The sequence below is a fragment of the Castor canadensis genome, chromosome 6 (genome assembly GCF_047511655.1).
Source record: "Castor canadensis chromosome 6, mCasCan1.hap1v2, whole genome shotgun sequence".
NCBI lineage: Eukaryota > Metazoa > Chordata > Mammalia > Rodentia > Castoridae > Castor > Castor canadensis.
Genome location: NC_133391.1, coordinates 170214359 through 170235063, shown reverse-complemented (window position 1 = coordinate 170235063; position 20705 = coordinate 170214359). Strand labels below are relative to the sequence as shown.

Sequence of the window (20705 nt, the reverse complement as noted above, 5' to 3'; positions counted from 1 at the left end):
TTTCATTCAACTTAGACTTTTACATGTTGTTCTCATCCAAAAACCTTTAGATATAAAGTTTTATTTCTTGATACATATTTAGGTATGTACATGTAGATAAGGTAAGAAAAGTATTAATTGATCACAGGAATTTTTTTGTTGTATTTTAACATTTCTAAAATTAGCTGACATTTTGCAATCCATGAAAGACGGCAACATATAAGGGCTGGAGATATAGCTTAGTGGTGGAGTGTTTCCTAGCATACATTAGGCCCTGGGTTCAATCTTTAGTACCAAAAAAACCCAAAAAATAAAGGAACTAATTTAAAAATTAAAAGATTGCAACATATATAAATGATGGTATACTTCACAGCCAATGTCAGAAATGATGAAATGTGGATATGAGAGGTCTAACCAATAAATTAACTCTTGCATTTCAATAGAATAAAGTAAAGTAACATGAAACCAAATACTTTTTTCAATGATTTTCAGGAAAAGTAAGTGAAGGTTTCTCTACATTACTGTTGGCTTCTTTGTACATTCTTAACTTATCAAAAGTTCATATTATTCTGTGAGAAAATCCATTAGGGAGGACAATAGGGATATAGTTTTGAATAATGGAATCACCTCATATCCAAAGAAACAGACCTGTTACAAGTAACATTGAGTTAGAGATCAACTCTATTTTTAAAGCATGAGGACAAATCCATGTTGCCTTACAACTGCAACAGAAACTGTCCTGTCATTAGCAGGAAACAACCTTAGTCACAACTCTTTGATCACTTCTTAAATATTAGATTCCTTCATTTTTCTTTTTTACTGTAGAAATACACAAGACATATATTTATTATAAACCAAGTGCATGAGAGTGAAATTCCTATGATAGAAACAACATATCTCAGCTATTTACTCAAACAACAAACAAGTAGGATCAATGTTCTTATTGTTTTGGAAGAACTGCAATTATTTCGGAATTTTTTTAACCAGTAAAGATGCAAGGTCAAAGATTTGCAGAAAGATGCACTTATTTTTCTAAAGGACATGTCTGTACTTTGGAGTTACATTTCAGATAGTATACATTATGTTTTTATCTCCTGCAAAGAATTTAAGGTGATCACCTTTGTGCTCTTAACGTGTTGTTCGGAAATGAGGAGAGACTTAGCACAAATGCTCGCATTTTCTAACTACTAATGAGAAGACAAGAAAGAAAATGTTCCTTCTTTTCTTCTAAAATCCTGGAGTCCCAAAACTAAAGGTGCTAAACTAATCCCATTTGTAAACTTTCAGAGTCTGGATGAGATGATGCATTCACACAGGTGCCTTTGTTCCATCCCACCATGACATCTGGCAAAGGACACTGGTTCCATAGCCCTGGTCTTCTCCCTCCAGTCTGCCTGCTCATGAAAGACAGGCTTCATATGCACATGGTTTAGCTCATGGAAAGAGCAGCATCCTCGATAGGAAGCAAATAGACTGACTATCCAGATACCTTAGGCCATTCTACTGCATCAAAAAAAAAAAAAGTCAGGACTTCTCCCCACAAATTGTGCAGCTTTTCTTTCCACCCAGCTACCTTGCAGAGCTGTGCCAGAACAGAAAGGCAGCTACATTATGGAAAGTGACTTAGCAATGTTTCAAATTTGTGGACATTAGCAGTTGTTGCTTATGTGCTAAGAGAACAGAAGAATTTGAAATTGCTGGATGAAGAGTTCTAAAGGAAAAAAAGTATTGCAAGTGAAGACCCAAACACACAAATGAGCAGAGGAGATTGTGGGATGTGCTTTTCTTGGATTCAGGGTCTACCTCTAAATGCAGTTGTTTCTCCTCATTTCTGAGGGTTCAGTGTGGGAACCAACATTAGGCTGCTTCTCCCAGGCCTTCCTGTGACCCGAGCAGGGTCGATGAGTCAGCCACACATGGGGTCAAAATAATATCCTCTAGTTTACTCTTTTCAAATCTTTGCCTTTGTCAACTTCAGGAATTATATTCCCCAAGGGAAATGCATGAGTATGGAAATTCCCATTTTATTAGAGCAACCAGAGACAAAAGAGTCAACACCAAACTCTGCAGGGAAAAAACTTTCCAAGAATCAAGCAGAAAACAGTGCAAACCAGCACTGTTTTTGGTTAAGACATTTCAAATAGACAAAAAGCATGGGAGATCTTGTGTGGCCCTACTGCAAGGTACGAATGGAAAGCATGTAGAAAGCAGACTAGGTTTGCAGGAATTGCTCCAGTGTGGAAAACTGCAGGCACCCAAGGTGCGTGCATAGAATTGTCAGGAGGGTGAACTCCCTCCCCTTCTCCCGTGAGCGGTATTTTCAGAAGCCAGAGCATGTGGGCACCTACCGGACAGGTAGAGATGCTCTGTTCCCACTGCGTCATGCTCAGGCTCTCCTCCAGGCTCGTGCATTTCTTCATCACCATGTCCCATCCACAGTAAGGATCCTGAGCCCCAATGCATGTGCTGCAAACACACAGCAAAGGGTCAGTGGAGAGGAAGCCTGACCAGGCTAATGCAGGAGAGGGGATGGGAGAAGCACTGATGGTACTTATGCAGTCTGCACAATGAAGAGTGTAGCTATCCTGGTATCTGATTAACATTAAACTGCTTCTTTTGGTTGAAACATCTACATCTTATCTAAAATACAAGAGAGTTGAGTGTATATGCACATAGGAGCATTTTGAAGACATAACTGGGCTAAAGTCAGAGTTTTCCAATGTCCAAAAATAATAATAGTTATTTTCTCCATCACCTCCATCACTCTGATCACCATTATCATCTGCTTAATAATAGGGCCATCTGTTGATATTAACTACAATACAAACTATTACATCATTGAGACACTCAACCATGATAGCCAGATGTTAAGATTTTCACCTTACCTTTGCCATCACCATAATCAGCAGCAGCACCACACCTCTCTGGGTATGAGAAAACTGAGGCAAAAAATTTAGAAATGCCCCCAAGGACAAGCAGGTATTTCTAAAACACTGCATGTGGCTAGTGCTAATTTAATACAGTAGGGGTGTCTTCCTTTTGGGCACTATAGTTTTAAGGTATTAAAAGATTTCAATTTATAAGTGGTTTCATATAGTTAATTCTATAATATCCAATCTATTAGATAAGAAGTTATAGGTGGGGGATATCTAAATATAACATGAACTTCATTAGATGAGAATTTATGCCACCTCATTATAAATACCAGAGATAATGGCTCAAAGCCATTATTCATTAAGTTATTATAGAATAATTATCTATCAGCTACCTAAAAAGTTAAATAGGAATGGCTTTAAAAGCCTAGGCAGAAACAGAGTTAGGTAGGGGTACAACAGGGTGCTAAACAATTTCTTGTCAATATAACCTCAGAACACTTTGATACATGACCTCCATGTAAAAATTCAACCAAAACAGTTGTAAAGAGCAAGATAGAAGTCTTTCTTTCTCAGGAGTAGGGATGGTGATACTAGCTTAAGTATTCTGTAAATATTTTCTCCACACATTTGTATTATAAAACTGCCTGCATGCAGTTTTACATATATAAATTATACATATATATAAATTTACATATATACATTATGTATTTACATATACTACATTTTGTTACCCTTACATATAACGATATGATTTATGTCATACTAGATAATAAACAATCTGTAGTGTGTAGAAATGTGAGTATACACATTTCATGTTTTGCTGTTTATACCTAAAAACACCACACTCTTTTTGCCAATAAACATAGTTCTACCTTATTCCTTTTATTAGCTATATAGTATCCATTTAAGCCAACCTTAATTTAAGTTTCTCCTCTAAAAGCAAGGATGCAATGCTGATTTTGGTACAAGTTTTGTATGGGATAAAATCCTGTAAGAGGAACTGAAGAGTTAAAAGTCTGGGGTATAATTAATTTTGCACCAACAATCAATATGTAGGTGTTTTCTTCTCCCCACTCTGTTCCACACTGGACATTGTTTAATTTATCCCTTCATGGTAGATGAAAAAATCCAGAATTTCCCTATGGTCTGTTTTGTTCCTTAAGTGGTGAGTTAGGGTAGGGCTTAGTTGGTATGAGTGTGTACACTGATCAGTTTTTCCTGTGTGTAAACTTCTTTCCACATCCAGCTCCTGCTTGGTGTCCTTCATAGGTCTTTGGTTTTTTTACATGGTTATTGTATTAAAATTCAACCAGATGGCATAATCTTTTCCTGTTTGTCATTAAATGTTTTTCTCGAGGTAAGAATAATATGAAACTTATGCAATAATATTTGTGAGTATTTTTTTCATAGCATCTAAATGTCTTATGCCATGTTTACAAAGTTATTCCCCACTTCAAGAAAATATATCCCAATTCCTTTTGATTTTCTGTTATATCATTTCATTTGCCTATTTTTGTTCCATATATTATATATTTTTGTAGTGGTCCTTTCTTTCCCTCCTCAAAAACAAAATAAACAAAAACATGTATACATATTTTTAAAAATATGAACTTCTCAAACCTCCCACCAACATGAACAAATCCAGGTGTCAGGTGTAAGAATGAGGGATGTGATTTAATTCATAATAACTGAAATAAAATCTCAATGATAATTTTCATTCAGTAGAATTTGATGTGTATTGCTATTATACAAAACACCTTGAAGCTTGAAAAACTGAAGACCCATCAAGTGTGGCCGAGACCTGAGCGGGACGGGGACTTGGGATGGACAAGAGACCTGCTTCCTGCTTTGCCCTCACCTGGACATGACAGTGAGATTGAACGTCAGAGTGTTCCAGTATCAAACTAGCCCAAAGCAACACATTTATGCTTGCAGCTGTGAAGATGAACCCAAAGTAATTCCTTATTGACAGAGTGACACCACATGCATCTCACCTTGGGATTTGCCCCAATCAATATCCCATTTTTCACACTAGTGGGTAAGCACTGTAAAGCTACACTTAGAGAATTGTCCCAAAGTGCCAAATTCTTTTTCATATTTTTATTAAAGCAACATGACCACTAGGTAAAATTAAGCTTGCAAAAGGGGATAATTCCATGGACAATCTCCCTCTGCTCCAAGCCTCCTTCAGGCTCCAGAGCCTCCCTGGGTCCTGAAATAGGCCACTGTGCTCTGCGTCAGAGGGAAGGATGGCAAGTGGTAGCAGGTGAAAATCTGCCTGAACAACAGCGTCTTTGTTCTACAGTGCTGATAGCTCTGCATATTCTTAGCACCCACTTATCCCTTAAATATTACAACCTCTATCCAAACGTAAATTCCCATTGAATAAAAACACTGCGCATATACAATTTCCTTATGTTAGATACTTTACATCATGGGAAAAATTCTGATGAGTTCTACCCTTATTCCAAAATTATACTTTAAGAAAAACCAGTCGTGATGAGTTATTATTTTTGGAAGTTGGTTCTCTTTAAAAGACCATAAGGCAAATCACGAGTTTCCAATTAATGTGACCATTATAAAAGTGACTTCTCTTTATTCCACTTTGGAAATGTTTTTTTCTTGAAAAATGAATATTTTTAATAAAATTTTAACTTGATTTGGTCATTTCCTATTGTATCTTTATAATATAGCACCATTTTGTACCTTGTAAAAATTTACAATTTATCAATAGTCAATATTTTCCTTAACATGGTAATAAATTTACAGTATTATAAATTATTATAATTTCATATGTTGCCCAGGTATTTCAAAGTATCTGAATTCAGAGAATAATCATGGTCAGAATCCAAAGGTCTAATTCTGAAAACACATTTGCTGAAAGTAGGTTTTAGAAATAAATATATTTGGAGGCAGACTTTAAATACAAGAATATGACTTTTTAATTGAATTTAAAACTTATTTTAACTGATATATATAAAAACATGAAAATTGGGTGGGTGGGTTATGCACATCTACAATGCCAGCTGCACAGGAGGAGGAGGTAGGAGGATCATGAATTTGAGACCAGCCCAGGCAAAGTTAAGGTGGCCCTATGTCAGAATTGTACATCTTGATGGGATTACATCTGCAATGTTTCTAAACAATCATGCATGATATTCTGTTCAAATCAGTTTAGACCTATCTGTATACTCCTACATTCATCATTTGCTTATGGTAAAACCTGTCAAAATTCTTTATTCAAGCTCTCCAATGTACAGTTCATTACTGTTATCTATAGTCACTCTGCTTTGCAGCAGCACATCAGAACTCCTTTCTCCTGCATAACTGTAACTTACACTCCATTGATCAACATTTCTGCTTCCCTCCCTGCTAATCTCCCCAGCCTCTGGTAACCACCATCCAACTCCCAACTTCTATGAGATCGACATTTTTGCATTTCGTATGAATGAGACCATGTGTCTTTCTGTACCTGAATTATTTCACTTACATATGATCTCTGGTTTCATCAATGTTCTTACAAATAACAGGATTTCATTCTTTTAACATGGTAGAACATGTTCCATTGCACATGGGTGCCTTTCTCTATCCATCCATCAGTTGATAAACATGTAGATTCTTCCCATTTCTTGGCTATTGTGAATAGTGATGCCATAAACATGGGAGTACAGGTAGCTCTCCAATTTACTGACTTCACTTCTTTTGGCTATGTAACCCAGAAATGAAATGGTTGTATCATATGATAGTTCTATTGGTAATTTTTGAAGGAATCTCCATACTGTTTTCCATCATGGCTATATTAATTTAATTCCCACATTCCTACAGTGTGCAAAACAGTCCTTTTCTTCATCTCCTCACAAACACTTCCTTTTTTGGTCTTTTTGACAGCAATCACTCTTTCTGGGGTGATGTGCCACCCCGTTGTGGTTTTGATTTGAATTTCCCTGATGCTGTGTAGTTTTTTCATGTACCTGTCAGCCATTTGTATGTCCTTTTTGGGGAAATTTCTATTTAGATATGCTGCTCATTTTTAATTGCATTGTTGTTTTGCTATTTGGTTCTGGAAGTTCATCATATTAAACTTCTACTTTCCTTTTAGCATGACAGCAACAAAAACATATATCTACATTTTTCTGTACATTTTTAAATTTGCAGTTATGTTCTTTGTTAATTTGAATAATAGAATAAAAAGACATAGTCATTAAAAATTTCACTGTGATTTATGGAAGTTGGACTCTCATTGAGTATGATAGTTGTGCATTTTTGATTACCTATGTATTGGTGACTTTATCTGACTTGTTTCTGTCATACTAGTAATTGTCTTATCTTCTTATTTCTTATATAAATACATCTTGGAACAAAGTGTAAGTAACCCCAAACCCATTGGGCTTGACAGATATTTAAATGATTTTATTTGTAGCAGAATTTCCCATTAGACTGAGCCCCAGAAGGGAAGGGTCAGGGAATGCCTCATCTGTCATCATACACTCAGGACCTAGTTTGGAGTCTGGCATGCATTAAATTCAATAAATACACAATGAATGAACTAACCAAGGAGAATCCACAGTCTTCAGAGGCAAGATGAAAGCCAAGGCAGGCAAAAATTTAAGACATTGGGATTTGGAAAATAATAAATTCATTTTGAAGGGCGAATGTTGACTTTGTAAAGTAAGTACACATCAAAATGTCTTGCTGAGTGTTTATGTGATTCATAACTGGATGTCTGAAATTGTCTGGCTGAGAACCATGTGGGGATCCTCAAATTTCCCTCTGCACGTTGTGTGTTTTGCCCACTCTGCAGATGCTGTCTTTGGAGAGTGTTTAATTAGGAAAGATGCCAGCCTATTAACTTCACCTTTTAAGACTTGTCCTTTAAAGCAATGAATGTCCTGCAGTAACCTAATTTCCATACCAATTTTCTTAATGTGGTGCAAATTTCTTTAACTAAATGATGCTATTATAGACTAACCTAATTACAAGTGACAATATACCAGCTAACTCCAGTGGAGACAAAGAAAGTTGTTTTCTTAATATTTGCATCTTTCCTTCTAGTTTTATAAAGCATATTTTAGAAAGTGTGACTCTCCTGTTTTATGCATGGGCTATGATTCTTCTAAGTTCCCAGCTTTTCTTCTTTCCTCTATTAGTTCATGAAACAAAACAGACACCCAAGGGATTTCAATTCTTTTGCTATTTGTATCACATTTCCATAAAGGGAGTTTCACTTTTCACAAGAATGTAGGTTTTCTTTTCAGTATTTCAGTAAAATAACAGAGAGGGAAAGGCAAAGAGTTCATTTAATTCAACAAATATTTCTGAGTCTGTATTAAGCTGAATGCCACGCTAGAGACCAAGGGGAATGTGGAGAACCATACCAAACTCAGCGTTTGGGACTGATGTTCCTACAGCCAACATGGAGCCTGAATTGGCTTCATTCACACAGTGCATGGAATCCTAGTTTCCATTCTCTTTCTGATTCAGATGGACACCTCATCTATAAAATGTAGTCTCTGCAATCTGACAGGCTTAACTAACTTATCTCATAAATTGTAGTGGGTGTGAGATAGATGGATAGATGGATGGATAGATATGTGACTTATGAATGTTGAAAACTATGATATTTGGAGAATATTAGGGTACAGAGTAAATCTATATAATTCTCTAATGAATTTATAGTAAGTTAAATATCTATTTTCATTAATTGACATATACTTAATGGCAATTCCTTCATTAAAAAGCTATGTGATAATGATGTATTGCATGAGTGAGTGAACCCTAGCCCCTGGACCATATCTAGGATGCTGCCTCAAGTTTTACTGAAAGAGAATGTAGGGCAAAGCTTTACTCCAGCACTTTGGTGACTGTTCATGATTGCACAGAAGTCACAGGGAAAGACTTAATTACAGCTACCTGCAGTACTCTCCGTGATCCTCCCCAATCCTAAGACATGGGAAGATTACCAGGAGCTGCTACAAAGCCTTTCTGCACCTGCCTTCCACCTCTCTGTGTTCAGGGAGGCTGTTGTGAAGAAATCTGACACAGTATTCAGGTTCTGATGTAGTACAGGCTTTCTGATCTGCCCTCAACTAGGCCACAGCTGCAGGCTCTCAAATTGCTCTGTTGTTAATGGAATCACTCTGGGGCAGCCCAGTGACCTGAGTATTCTATTGCATTGTCACATGGCTCCATCAACAGTGTCTTCTGGTATGACACTGTCCTACCTGTCTGCTCTTACTCGGCCTCCTAGGTAAGCTATGAACTGTGTGAATCAAAAAATAGCACATTGCTTCCTTGCCTGTGGACTCTCTCATCTTTGCTTGACCCATAGCCTTGCCCAGTCACTATGGTCATGCATCAGAACAGAGCTGAGTTCTTGCAGCAGAGACCTTATACCTGGGAGGCCTAAAATATTTTCTTTCCCTTTGCAGAGAAAGTTTGCTGAGCCACAGTTTCAGTCAGTGCAAAGTCCTTACAATGGTTTTAAAAGTCTGAGCCAGAAGTCCTCCTGTCACTGGTCCAAACATTCTTTTGCTTAGACTTGGAGCTTCAATTATCCTACCACTTGGAAGGCTTCCTGGTGTGTCAAAGAAATAACAACCTGATTTCTAGGCATGACTGTCACAGCCCAAGTCCTGTGGTCATTCTTTGTTTACTGAGGCAGTGAAATGATCAGTGAGGTCTTTGCTAGAGTCTATCTTTCCTGTAAGTAGCAGGTGGAGATTAAGTTAGTGACTGATTTCCTGTGTCCCCCTATGGAGTTGCCTTTACCCACTTTAATGGTCACAGACTGTATCACAGAGCCTTCCCCCTGAGCGAGGTGCTCATAAAGTGACCCTCAGTAGGCATCAGCTTCCCTACTGTCCACTGTCAAACACTGAACCAGATCTGGAATGCCAGATCCCAATTGGCTCAAAAATTAGTAAGTACTAATTCGCTTTATGAAATGTATATGTATATCTGGTCAGTCAGTCCTAATATAAAAAAGGATATGCATGGATAGTAAGTTTCCCTTGTACATTGTCCCAAAGGTAATGACCCCCAAGGAGAGAAGACTACCCCAAGAATAGCTCCCAATGGAGACTCACTTTGGAATACTTTAGAAAAGTAGGATATTGAAATTTCTGTGTCTGATCTGCCTCATCTCAAGGATAGAGAAGAGTCTAGTGGAAGGACACCTTGACTTTATAGTTCTGGCTTTCCTGGTACTAGCTAGCTCAACAGCGCCCACCTGAAAGTGCACTGGAGTAACTCCTCCATGAGATCTGGTCATGAATGTGATATCCTCATTGTGCCAGAGACACAGAGAAAACCAAAAATACAGTATGGGCCCTGAGGGTAGAAAGTCCAGCTCTGACATTGGTCTCATGTTGCAGAAGCTTTGTCACTCTGGCCAGGACACCAAAATCTGAGCTTCCACTGTCTTTTCCAAATGATAGGAATGATGTGTTACTCTCAGGGTCAGCATCATGAAGCATCAAGGAAAATGGCACTGCGACATATCCATGGAAGAAATTTGTGAAATCATAGGAATTATTATCACTTGTAAGTTTTAATAGATGTCATTGTGAATTGTCTTTGAAAAACAGATATTTGAGAAAATGAAAAAGGTAAGTAAGATTCTGAAGGCTCACTTGATCATTCAAGTATCGTATTTGCCAGGTGTCTGAGGCTCACACCTGTAATCCTAGCTACTTGGGAGGCAGAGATCAGGAGGGTCACTGTTCAAGGATGGGCTGGGCCAATAGGTAATGCCACCCCATCTCCAAAATAATCAGAGGAAAATGGACTGAAGGCGTGGTTCAAGGAGTTACTTGCTTTGTAAGCCCTGAGTTCAAACCCTGGTCTCACCAAAACAAAACAAAACAAAACCAAGGACCGCACTTATATTCAAGGTGGACAAACTGCCCCATGTTTTGCCAAGATACCCATCCCTACTCTGGCAATAGAAACTTCATCCTACAGATGGCTCAGGCCTGTGTCTTCCTGTGACTACCCTGTGTCACACCTCCCTCAAAAGTCACCACTACAACTCTGAGCTCACTGAGCTAGAGCTGGAAGATCATTTAGTTAAACTCAGTTTCTCTTTTTAAGTATTTTGAAAATTCATTTACAAAATTGATTTTTCCAACGCTAAAGGAAATTATTGTTATTCTACCACGGGAAGTACACTTGACAAAGAAATTACTACAACATACCCAATTTTTATCATATTCCTATTAAGTGTATTTTGTTAGGCAGATTTCTGGAAAATTAAAATTGCTTTTTGTCAAAAAACCTTACCACTTTTTCTTGTAATGCTTATAAAAATCTGGTCATACAGACAGTTTAGAAATACAGGTTCTGTTCTCAAGTGAGTGTTAACTATGGGCATCTGTCTTTCTACTGGAGGACTATGATGAGGAACCACATTGGAAGGAATTCAGAGGGATGTCTAAGTCACAATATTTAGATTTTGTTTCTCAAATGGAACATGAAGGGTCAAACACAAGCCTACACACTTGAGAGCAGACTCTGGCTTTACAATGGAGTTTTCATCTCTTGCTGCTGTGCTCTGAGCTGGTGAACAAGAAAATGGCAGGGGGACTCTGCTCCCCATAGAACTGTGAAACTCTCCTCCTCCCAGGAGGCTAATGAAGACAGACAAGTGCCTCATTCTCCTTGAAAGAAAAGGAGGACTATGGACTCCTTCTGGCTTCTGGAAGGCAGCTGTGCTCACCACTATATCACCAATGCTCCTCCTGGCCTCTGAGCCAGGGGTACCAGCTCCTGTGGATTCACAATGGGCCTGAAGTTCAGCTGCATGGAAGAACAAGATACCATGCCTTCTTCATGATCTGACACAGGACTCTTTCCTGAGCTTCACAGTCTGGTGTAACTCACACTCAGTGAAGCAAAGTGACATGAAAAGGACAAATTGTCCCATGTTTTGCCAAGATACCCATCCCTACTCTGGCAATAGAAACTTCATCCTACAGATGGCTCAGGCCTGTGTCTTCCTGTGACTACCCTGTGTCACACCTCCCTCAAAAGTCACCACTACAACTCTGAGCTCACTGAGCTAGAGCTAGAAGACTGATGCCCTTCAAGCTGCATTCAGCTTATGACCTGCCCATCAGCTATCCCAATTCTCTCTGTCATCCATGGAACCAGCAGCAAATGGAGAGGCATAATTCCTATTCTAGACTAGCCTTGTAGGAGGCATGAACCAGAACAAAGTGCAAACAGTCATTGGTTAAATTTTGGAAGCAGGCATACATAAAGTTGGCTTTAAATAAATATCACTATTTCTTATTAATGTTCACAATAGCATTATCACTCAAGTGGCAGATCCTGGTATTCTTTTACTTCTCTCAAATACCAGAGCAGATGTTATAGATGGATTTAATTTCCTAGAATCTCCTTGAGGGAAAACTGAGATGAGTACATATGAAGACCTTCCTTTTACACAAGAATCCTTCTTAAGAACCATTCAGACTGTGGTTTCCTCCAGGGAAAACTTTTGTCAGGGTCAGAGTATTTATGCAATTTCCAACATCAAAGTTATAGTCACATTTATTATGTATACAACCCCTTTCTCTTTCCTAAGCACCTAGACTTGCATGCTTCTCACTTAAACTTCAAAGGTCACTATAGTCAATGATGGACACTGATGGAAAATAAAAGCATAGGGGCCAGAGAGGAGTGGGGAGGAGCAATGGCACGGAGGTCTTCCTGTGCCTCCCGGCCTTCCTTCCCTCATTCTCTGTAGCCTGCCTGCATGACGCTAGAGCCTCAGGACTGAGGCAGCAACCAATAGAACTGGTGTCCAGTACTACATCCTGTGGGTGTCCCACAAAGAAGATGCCACAGTTCAGCATTGACCCTTCCCAGGGACTTTATCAGAAGAAGAGACTTGACCTAGGGGGACACACACACTTTACAACATTCTGTAATGTTGTACACGCACGTCTGGATTGTGTGTGTGTGTATGTGTGTTCAAATAAAATATATATATATATATAATGTTGGAATACCAAATATCATACTATCACTGATATTTAGATCATGTGTTATACTATTCATAATGTTATATAAAAGTAGTATTTATTATAATATAAATATTTATATTTTTGTTAAGTGTCATGACGCACTTAATTAATTGTCACTCTCATGACTACAAACAGATGTTACTAACATGATTTCTCCTGGGAAGACAACTACAGGATTAATTGTCAACACAGGAAATCTGTTTGCTGGAAAGACCCTGCCTCCTGGGGTGTGCATGCAGATAGACATCAAGGTCCTGGGGCCAATCCACCTCGGGGCATTTGACAGCCTTCCTGGGTCCTTTGCCCTCTCTCTTTGTGGTTCTTTCTTACTTACCAGCCCCCAGGAACACTCTACCTGCGTGTACGATGGAACTGGCACCTCTTCAGTGGGATCTTGACCATGTGCTCCTGCAACCCCACAAACAGTACACTCTGGCTGTGGAGGATCTGCAGGCTCCTGATGGGTTCCCGTCTCCTCTCTGGGAAGAGCTCAATCTCCTCCAGCAAACAGCTGCCCGAGGTCTGATTCAGGGGTGCCCGCACTTTCTTAATGGTGCCGTAATCTGTGAAGGCAACAGGGAAGGAAATGAAGTTAATGGGTCTCCCAAACCACTTGTCAGCTAAGCAGAGTACACAGAGCACACAGCATGGTTCTCCAGTCAGAAAAATCATCTGAGCATTTTTCAGAACTGCAAATGCCAGGCCTTCATGAAAGACCTACTCATTTGGCCCCCCTGAATGTGGGGCCCAGGCACCAGTATTCTTTGAAACTCTGGAGGGATGCTAATGCAGAGCCAGGGATGAAAACTGCTTATCTACCATTTGCCTCTGTGATTGCAAATCCAGGAACTGATTGCAAATTAAACCTTGCTGTGGCTCAAAGTTGCAAGTTTTATGCTATTCTGTGGAGACTATCAGGAGAGAGAAGTCCTCAAAGGACAGTAATGGATTTCTGGTGTCAGAAGTGCTTACTTTGCTGCCCAGGCAGGGAAGACACAAAGTAATTGACAAGTGCAGATATACAGGACAAACGTGATGTAAATGCCTCCTTCATGCATGGGGAAATGCATCCTTTTCCATCTCTCTTCCTCCTCTGTCTTCATCAGTTCCTTCTCTTCCTCTCTATCTCTGCTTCTTTGGGATACTTTTATTGATCTCCATGTTCTTGGTCCTTTTCTGTGCTTCTGAAACTGATCCATTTCTGACCTAATACAAACGCTCCTGGCCTCAGGTTTTTTGCTCACTGGTGTGCATGTGCATTTCTTTATGAGTTTGGCTATGAATGCTGCTGGAGGGTGAGGGTCCGCTGAACCATGCAGACTCTGCAGATGGGCTGTGAAGGGAAGTGTCTTTTCAGCTTTCCAGTGAGGGGCACAGTAAGGCCAGCACTCATGTCAGGGGGGCACAGGCTTGAAGACAAACCTGTGGTGTGGTGCCCAGTGCTGCTATTCTGCAAAGCCAGTGACTCAAGTCCCAATATGTAGAAGCATCTGAAAAATCCATGATGAAGTACCTGGAGTTATCCTGAGTTCACAAACTAAACAAAACCCATCATGATCCCAAGTTTCAAATCACCACAAGTCTTACATTATAAACACAGAAGAATTTATCCTAAAACCAGAAAAAATAATCAAGAACCTATGGCTTGAGGAGACTCCAATTAATTAAGCTTAAAACACGTTGGGCAGAAATACATTTTTCCTGTCTCCATTAAAATCCTTAGAGACAGAGGTGATTTATGATTAAAAAGAAAATACATATGCATATATTTACAAGTCTGAATTTAGGTACAATGAATATATGAAACACCTCCCTGAACATATACTAAACGGTATGTATAATCTTGTACACAGTATCAGTAACAATTGCATAATTTTATTTCAAAGTAGCTGGTTAAATATGTTACTTTTCAAAAAGGTCAAGCATGTACTGAAACCTGCTTTATGCCTGGAAGATTAACAACACAGCACCTCATCCAGTCTTTGATGGATGAGTGTGTACCTGTGTGCACTGGAGAACGAGAGAGAGAGAGAGAGAGAGAGAGAGAGAGAGAGAGAGAGAGAGAGAGAGAGAACCAACAGCAAATATTTTAGCAAATTCACAGATCACAAATATAAACATTTAAGAAAATTTTCATTTCATTATTCTACAATGCAACTTCATTTTGACTTGTTTGTTGATCAGAGTTCATGAGCTTATAGGAAAAATTAATGTCAGAGACTTGAGATCTTCCTGCAAGGATGGGGCTAAACAGCAATAAACTTACACAGAAGCGAAGCAGTGACAGGACAAGAGGAAAACTCTAGGAAGGTGACATCAGCACAGACAGGACCCTGACAGGAAGTCTCCAGAAGGCACTAGCAGATGCAGGTGTCAGCTTCCCAGGGAGCAATGACAGGCACACCCTCCAGTAACCCTTTGGAACATCCGTGCAACAGGAGACCTGTCAGCCAAGCTGAAGGTGAGGAGCAGAAGCAGCTGACTACCCCCTGGAGTGAGGCAGAACTTTTTATAGTAATTCCAAGTTGGGGTGGAGGGTATAGCAGTGGGAACCCAATTAGAGAATCACCACTTTATGACAGTCACCAACCTAGTATGGCATGGCAAACATGGGTTATAAGCTATTCAACAAAAGAACCCCTGGCTGTCTGTTATTTATTTTGTTGATGGATTATTATTATGAAAAACATGCCCAAATTAATAATAGCCCCAATATCAATATCATATGCATTTCAAAATCGAAAACAACTGCAAAAAGGACCAAATTTTAAAATGAGTTTAAATGCTTACTTAAATTACTCATCATTGATCAAAAACCATCTCCACATATCTCTGAGCACCTTGTACTTCATTTTCCAGCAGACAGCATCCAATAAAACTATAGAGCTCAGCACTTCAGCATGGCTTCATTGCTAGTCTACAACCTGGGACTTTGTTGTGTCTTCCTTATCTCTGGTCACCTGGTTGCACAGTGAGTCCCCTCTGAAGTCCCCCTGTCCCTCAGCATCAGGATCAGCACACTGGGACCTCAGTGGATTGCAGGAGCTTCTTCTTGTCTCCTTGCAGCCTTCTCTTACTCTGCTTGTGCCTCACTCTTGCTTTGTGCTCATGTACCCTCCTTCATGGTCTTTGTATTCTCCTGTGATGATCCTCAGGACAGTTACAACCACCTCAGTCTTCCTGGACCAGATCTCACTGCCAAATGTTGGCCCTGAATTTGCAGCTGAATATTATGTGTGTGGGGGTAGTGTACAGACACGAACAACTCCATGGGCCTAATAGTGACTGTCCATGTCACTGTCAGATTGTCCTAACTCCTGTAGTACCATATTAGGGACAGCAGTGCGAGTAACCCCAATACTAAGGACTAAGCCCCAGGTCCTCCTTCCTTTCACTGGAGTTCACCTGGTACTCATCTATCCACACCTTGCTACCCCTGATTTCCATTACCTGAGTAAGAACCCCATTCTTACCTGGGTTTCTCAACAGTGTTTGTTCTACCCTACACGTGACATCTAGAGTCAGTATTGGGCACACAATTTATGACTCCACTTGCCTGCCTCAACCCTTTTGCAGAAGATCACAGCATGGCACAGATCATCCATAGGCCATGACGGACCCAACCCCTCCTCACCTCAGGCTCTGTCCTCACCTCCACTTCTCTGTGCTTGGGCAACCGGCTTCCAAGGAATATATATAGCGCCGAGAGCTGTGATAAACCCCACTCTGTCTGTTTGATTCCTCTGCCTAAGTTGACAAATGACAATGCCATCTTCTTTCAGTGGCAAAAGGATGGGGCCCAGATTAAAAAAAGACCCCCCCCAAAAAAGTCAAACATCTATTTGCTATGAGAGAACACAATAGCAAGACTATCCCTCGGAGTTCTTTGAAGTTAGTTGCTGTCTTTACAATACATATCACAGATTTAGTTCACATTGACTTGTTTTGTGGTTTCTATACTTCACCATAAGCCATAAACTCTAAAAGTGTAGGGATTATGTTATTTTTTGTCCACTGACTGTTTCATAATGGCTATCATTGTGTGCAGAAGAGATTTGGTGCCTTGTAATGTCTGCTGGGTGAAAGAATGAACAAATGAGGGAAGGAAGGAAGGAAGGACAGAAGGAAGGAAAACTGGAGTGAAGATGTGATTATTACTCCTATATTTGCTAGAGTTTTGATTGACACTTCATCATTCTGACCTTCAGTAAGAGTTATTTTTATTTTGGTCAGTTTGAAGATGAATAAGAAAACATATTTTTCCCAGTATGGATGGATTTCAACCTCAAAGTGTCACATACTAAATATGAATGAAGTAAATCATTGAAATTTTTTCATCTGATAAAATATTCACTCTGAAAATTTGCCATGGGGGGGAATATGTATATCTTCTACACATCTCAAATTCAATATTTTAAATCAAAGTCCTTTGAGGAAATTTAGACTCCCAAAATGACTTCAAATGTTCTTAATCATTCTGTAACTCTGAGATCAGCAAGTAGAGAAAAAGTGTCACTTCCTTGTCAATTGCAGCTCACCCCTCCAACAGAGAGGACTGGAATGTGAGGGGGAGCCACAGAACTGGAGCTGACCACAGGGCACACAGCATGGATGCTGCTTTGGCTCAAGCACTCAGGACATTTGTCTTTCCATGACAATATCAGCGACTAAGCGTCTTGTGGACACAAATTTGATTGGCTAACTCTCAAATTGAAAACTATGCCTCTTTCATGACATAGCCACTGCAAGACTCATAAATCGTGATAGTATAGTTGCTGAGAGCAAAGTTGTGATTTGAATGTCGGCAACAATTTTTACTACACAAAAGGATTATTACACATTATAGCAAATAACTAGTTGCCTCATATGGGCCAAACAGCAGGCATGTTCATGTCCTAGGGCTGCCAGATTGAATGCACGACGCCCAGTTAAATTTGGATTTCACATAATCCCTGAATAATGTTTTAGTAGTAGTATGTTCCATTTAACATTATTCAGGGTTTATGTGAAATTTAATTATAAGTGAGCATTCATATTTTTGTTTGTTCTCCTAGAGACCTATTATTTCACATCTAATTTGGCCCTCTCAGCAAAGCTAGTGATGATGAGATGAATACATGTTTGAGTATTTTCACATTATACATGAAGAAACTGAGTCCAGAGAGTAGAAATGATACATATTTCCTGTGGAGTATATGTTCAGAGATGAGAGGATTTTTCACGTCAATTCTCATCGTGAAAGTAAAAGAAAATAATGACAAATTCAAAGTAAACAATAATTAAACACTTATGGCTGAGGAAGCAGTACAATGTGGTGTGGAGGAAGAGGGAGTTGTATTTAAACCATTGGCACTCCCTCTTTTTTTCATATGAACTCTTGTAGCAGTCATAAAACTAAGCCAATTTTGGATTAAGAAGAATGAAGTCAACATTGTGACAAGATAAGTGCAATCTACTGCCCATCTGCGGGCCAAGCAGAGGTGGCCTTTGCTCAAAAATGCATGACGTTCCTCTGGTTACAAGGACCATACTCCCTCCTCAGACTCAGCACTGATGCAGATAATCCCAGGCAACACAGTGATGGCATTCCTGTTCCCTTATACTATCTTCATTTTTTTTCTTTTTTTATTATATACATATGTGCATATAATGTTTGGGTCATTTCTCCCCCATTCCCCTCCCTGCTCCCTCCCTTCCCCTCCAACCCCTCACTACCAGGCAGAAACTATTCAGCCCTTATCTCTAATTTTGTTGTAGAGAGAGTATAAGCAATAATAGGAAGGAACAAGGGTTTTTGCTGGTTGAGATAAGGATAGCTATACAGGGAGTTGACTCGCATTGATTTCCTGTGCGTGTGTGTTACCTTCTAATTTAATCTTCTCGAACTACCCTTTTCTCTAGTTCCTGGTCCCCTTCTCCTATTGGCCTCAGTTCCTTTAAAGTATCTTCTTTAGTTTCAATGAGACATGCAAAAAGATATTCAAATAACTGTGGATGAGTGCAAGCGGTTATTACACTCAGAAATGAATATTTCTAGGCATAAGGAAAAGAATGGCATAAAGAAATAAAGACTATATGATGACCAGACCAGCCTTCAAGAAAGTAGAGGGGCTCCTTGATGTGCTTATTGATGATAGTGGCAGAACTGTTTCAGCACCGACCACTGCACAAGTGGTCTAAACATTCCTAATAGTGGTGTTTGATGGTGACCAATGAAGTCAAGGAAGACTACACATAAATCTGACGGTGGGTACAAACAACATTGGTAAATCTGAATTTTCATAAAGATGCACAGGAATTTCAACCTCAACAATTTACACCATTAGGAATTAAACCAAAGGAGAAAGAAAAAGTCATAAATTAAAATGGTTTACAAAGACAAACTTTGAACACTGTCATAAGAAACAGTGAACATTCAACTTTTCAACTTGACTGCTGGGGAAGAAATATTTGTACAACACATATTAAGAGACTGAATATAACTTGAGAAGAACAAGAGGAAATTCCCCCAAGGAATTCCAGCCACAAGAAATAATCCATGAAATACCAAGGCTTGTTTCTCCAACCTCTATCTATAGAAAAATAGGTTCATGACTAGGGACAAATGAGTTACTAAGCACACTGCTGGAAGAATAACTGAAAAGAAAAATGTGGTTTGCAGCAGGAAATAAAAGAAAAATTGGGTTTAAATGAAATGATATTCTTAGAGCAGAGTGTGGTCATAAGCTTCCAGGACAAAGTCCTAACACATTTCATAGGAATGAACGGCACATGGGACCTGGGGAAGCCACAATAACAATGGAAACCCCACAAAACCTTCCTGTACTGGTGTCAGGAGGAGGGGACTTAGACAATTTATCTAGACAAGGAAAGTCTAACAGAGACATATTATAATCCACAAAAATAATTTTGACTTTTTCTAGTTGTACTCTCATTTATAAAGAGGGAGAAAAAGAAATTGATAAATTAATTTTAATCATATATTTTATTTAACCCAATGTATCCAAAATGTTATATATGTAGGTGATAATCCAGCATATAATCAGTGTAAAATTATTGAGATTTTTTCATTGTTATACTAGGTCTTTGAAATCCAGAAATACCTTATATGCATTTAATTTAGACTAGCCATATTTTAGGAGGCTGTCACTGTGGTATTGGCCATTTTAGGCTGTGGCTGTGTACATGGCTACCACGCATGCAGGTATACTGGTGCTGCCCCAGAAAGCCAGGCTCCTTGCTCTCCCTCTGTGCAAAAAGGAGACAATTCCTAACCTACAGCATGACAAGAGTCACCTTTTTGCTTCTCACATATTGGAGATTGCTGAATTATTTCCTTTGAATAAAAGACTTACCATCTACAAATGTTTAACTTGACCTATTGCCACCAATCTTAGGTAAGGTGTTGGAGGATCAGGATAGTTAAGTAACAGTGCACATGATACCCACTCAAGTGAGTGTGGCCATGACACGGAACCTGAACTCTAAATCCGTACCTGGGAACCTGGCATCGCTTGCTCACAATGTGCCCAAAAGCAGATGTCAGATACCCTGTGAGAATAAATGCAATTATTGCCAGGTCAGTTTAGAATCTGACACTTTGGCACAAGGAAATCATAACCAAAAGGTTCTTTCTGCCCTTTGTGAACATTCTACAGTTTTCCATTCACCTAGAGGTCAAGCTATTCCCCACTTTTCTTCAGAATGTGGTTTCTGTATAACTTTTCTGAATGACACTGACCAACTTCCCAAACAAAAACAGTGTGGCTGACAGCCTGAGTAATTCACATATATCATAGTTTGAATCTTAAATGTCCCCCCA

At 39.3% G+C, this 20705-nt stretch overlaps 1 protein-coding gene across 10 annotated transcripts in view; it reads right to left on the bottom strand.

Annotated features, from left to right (window-relative positions):
• The window catches only part of Sema5a (semaphorin 5A), a 435987-nt gene that overhangs the window by 80673 nt on the left and 334609 nt on the right, over positions 1–20705 (bottom strand). For all 10 annotated transcript variants that reach the window (XM_074077743.1, XM_074077739.1, XM_074077747.1 and 7 more), the window contains 2 exons: positions 13239–13446; positions 2328–2445 (listed from right to left, as the gene is read on the bottom strand). In XM_074077743.1, the coding sequence (XP_073933844.1) occupies positions 2328–2445; positions 13239–13446 (326 nt within the window). The remainder of the gene's footprint in view (positions 1–2327; positions 2446–13238; positions 13447–20705) is intronic.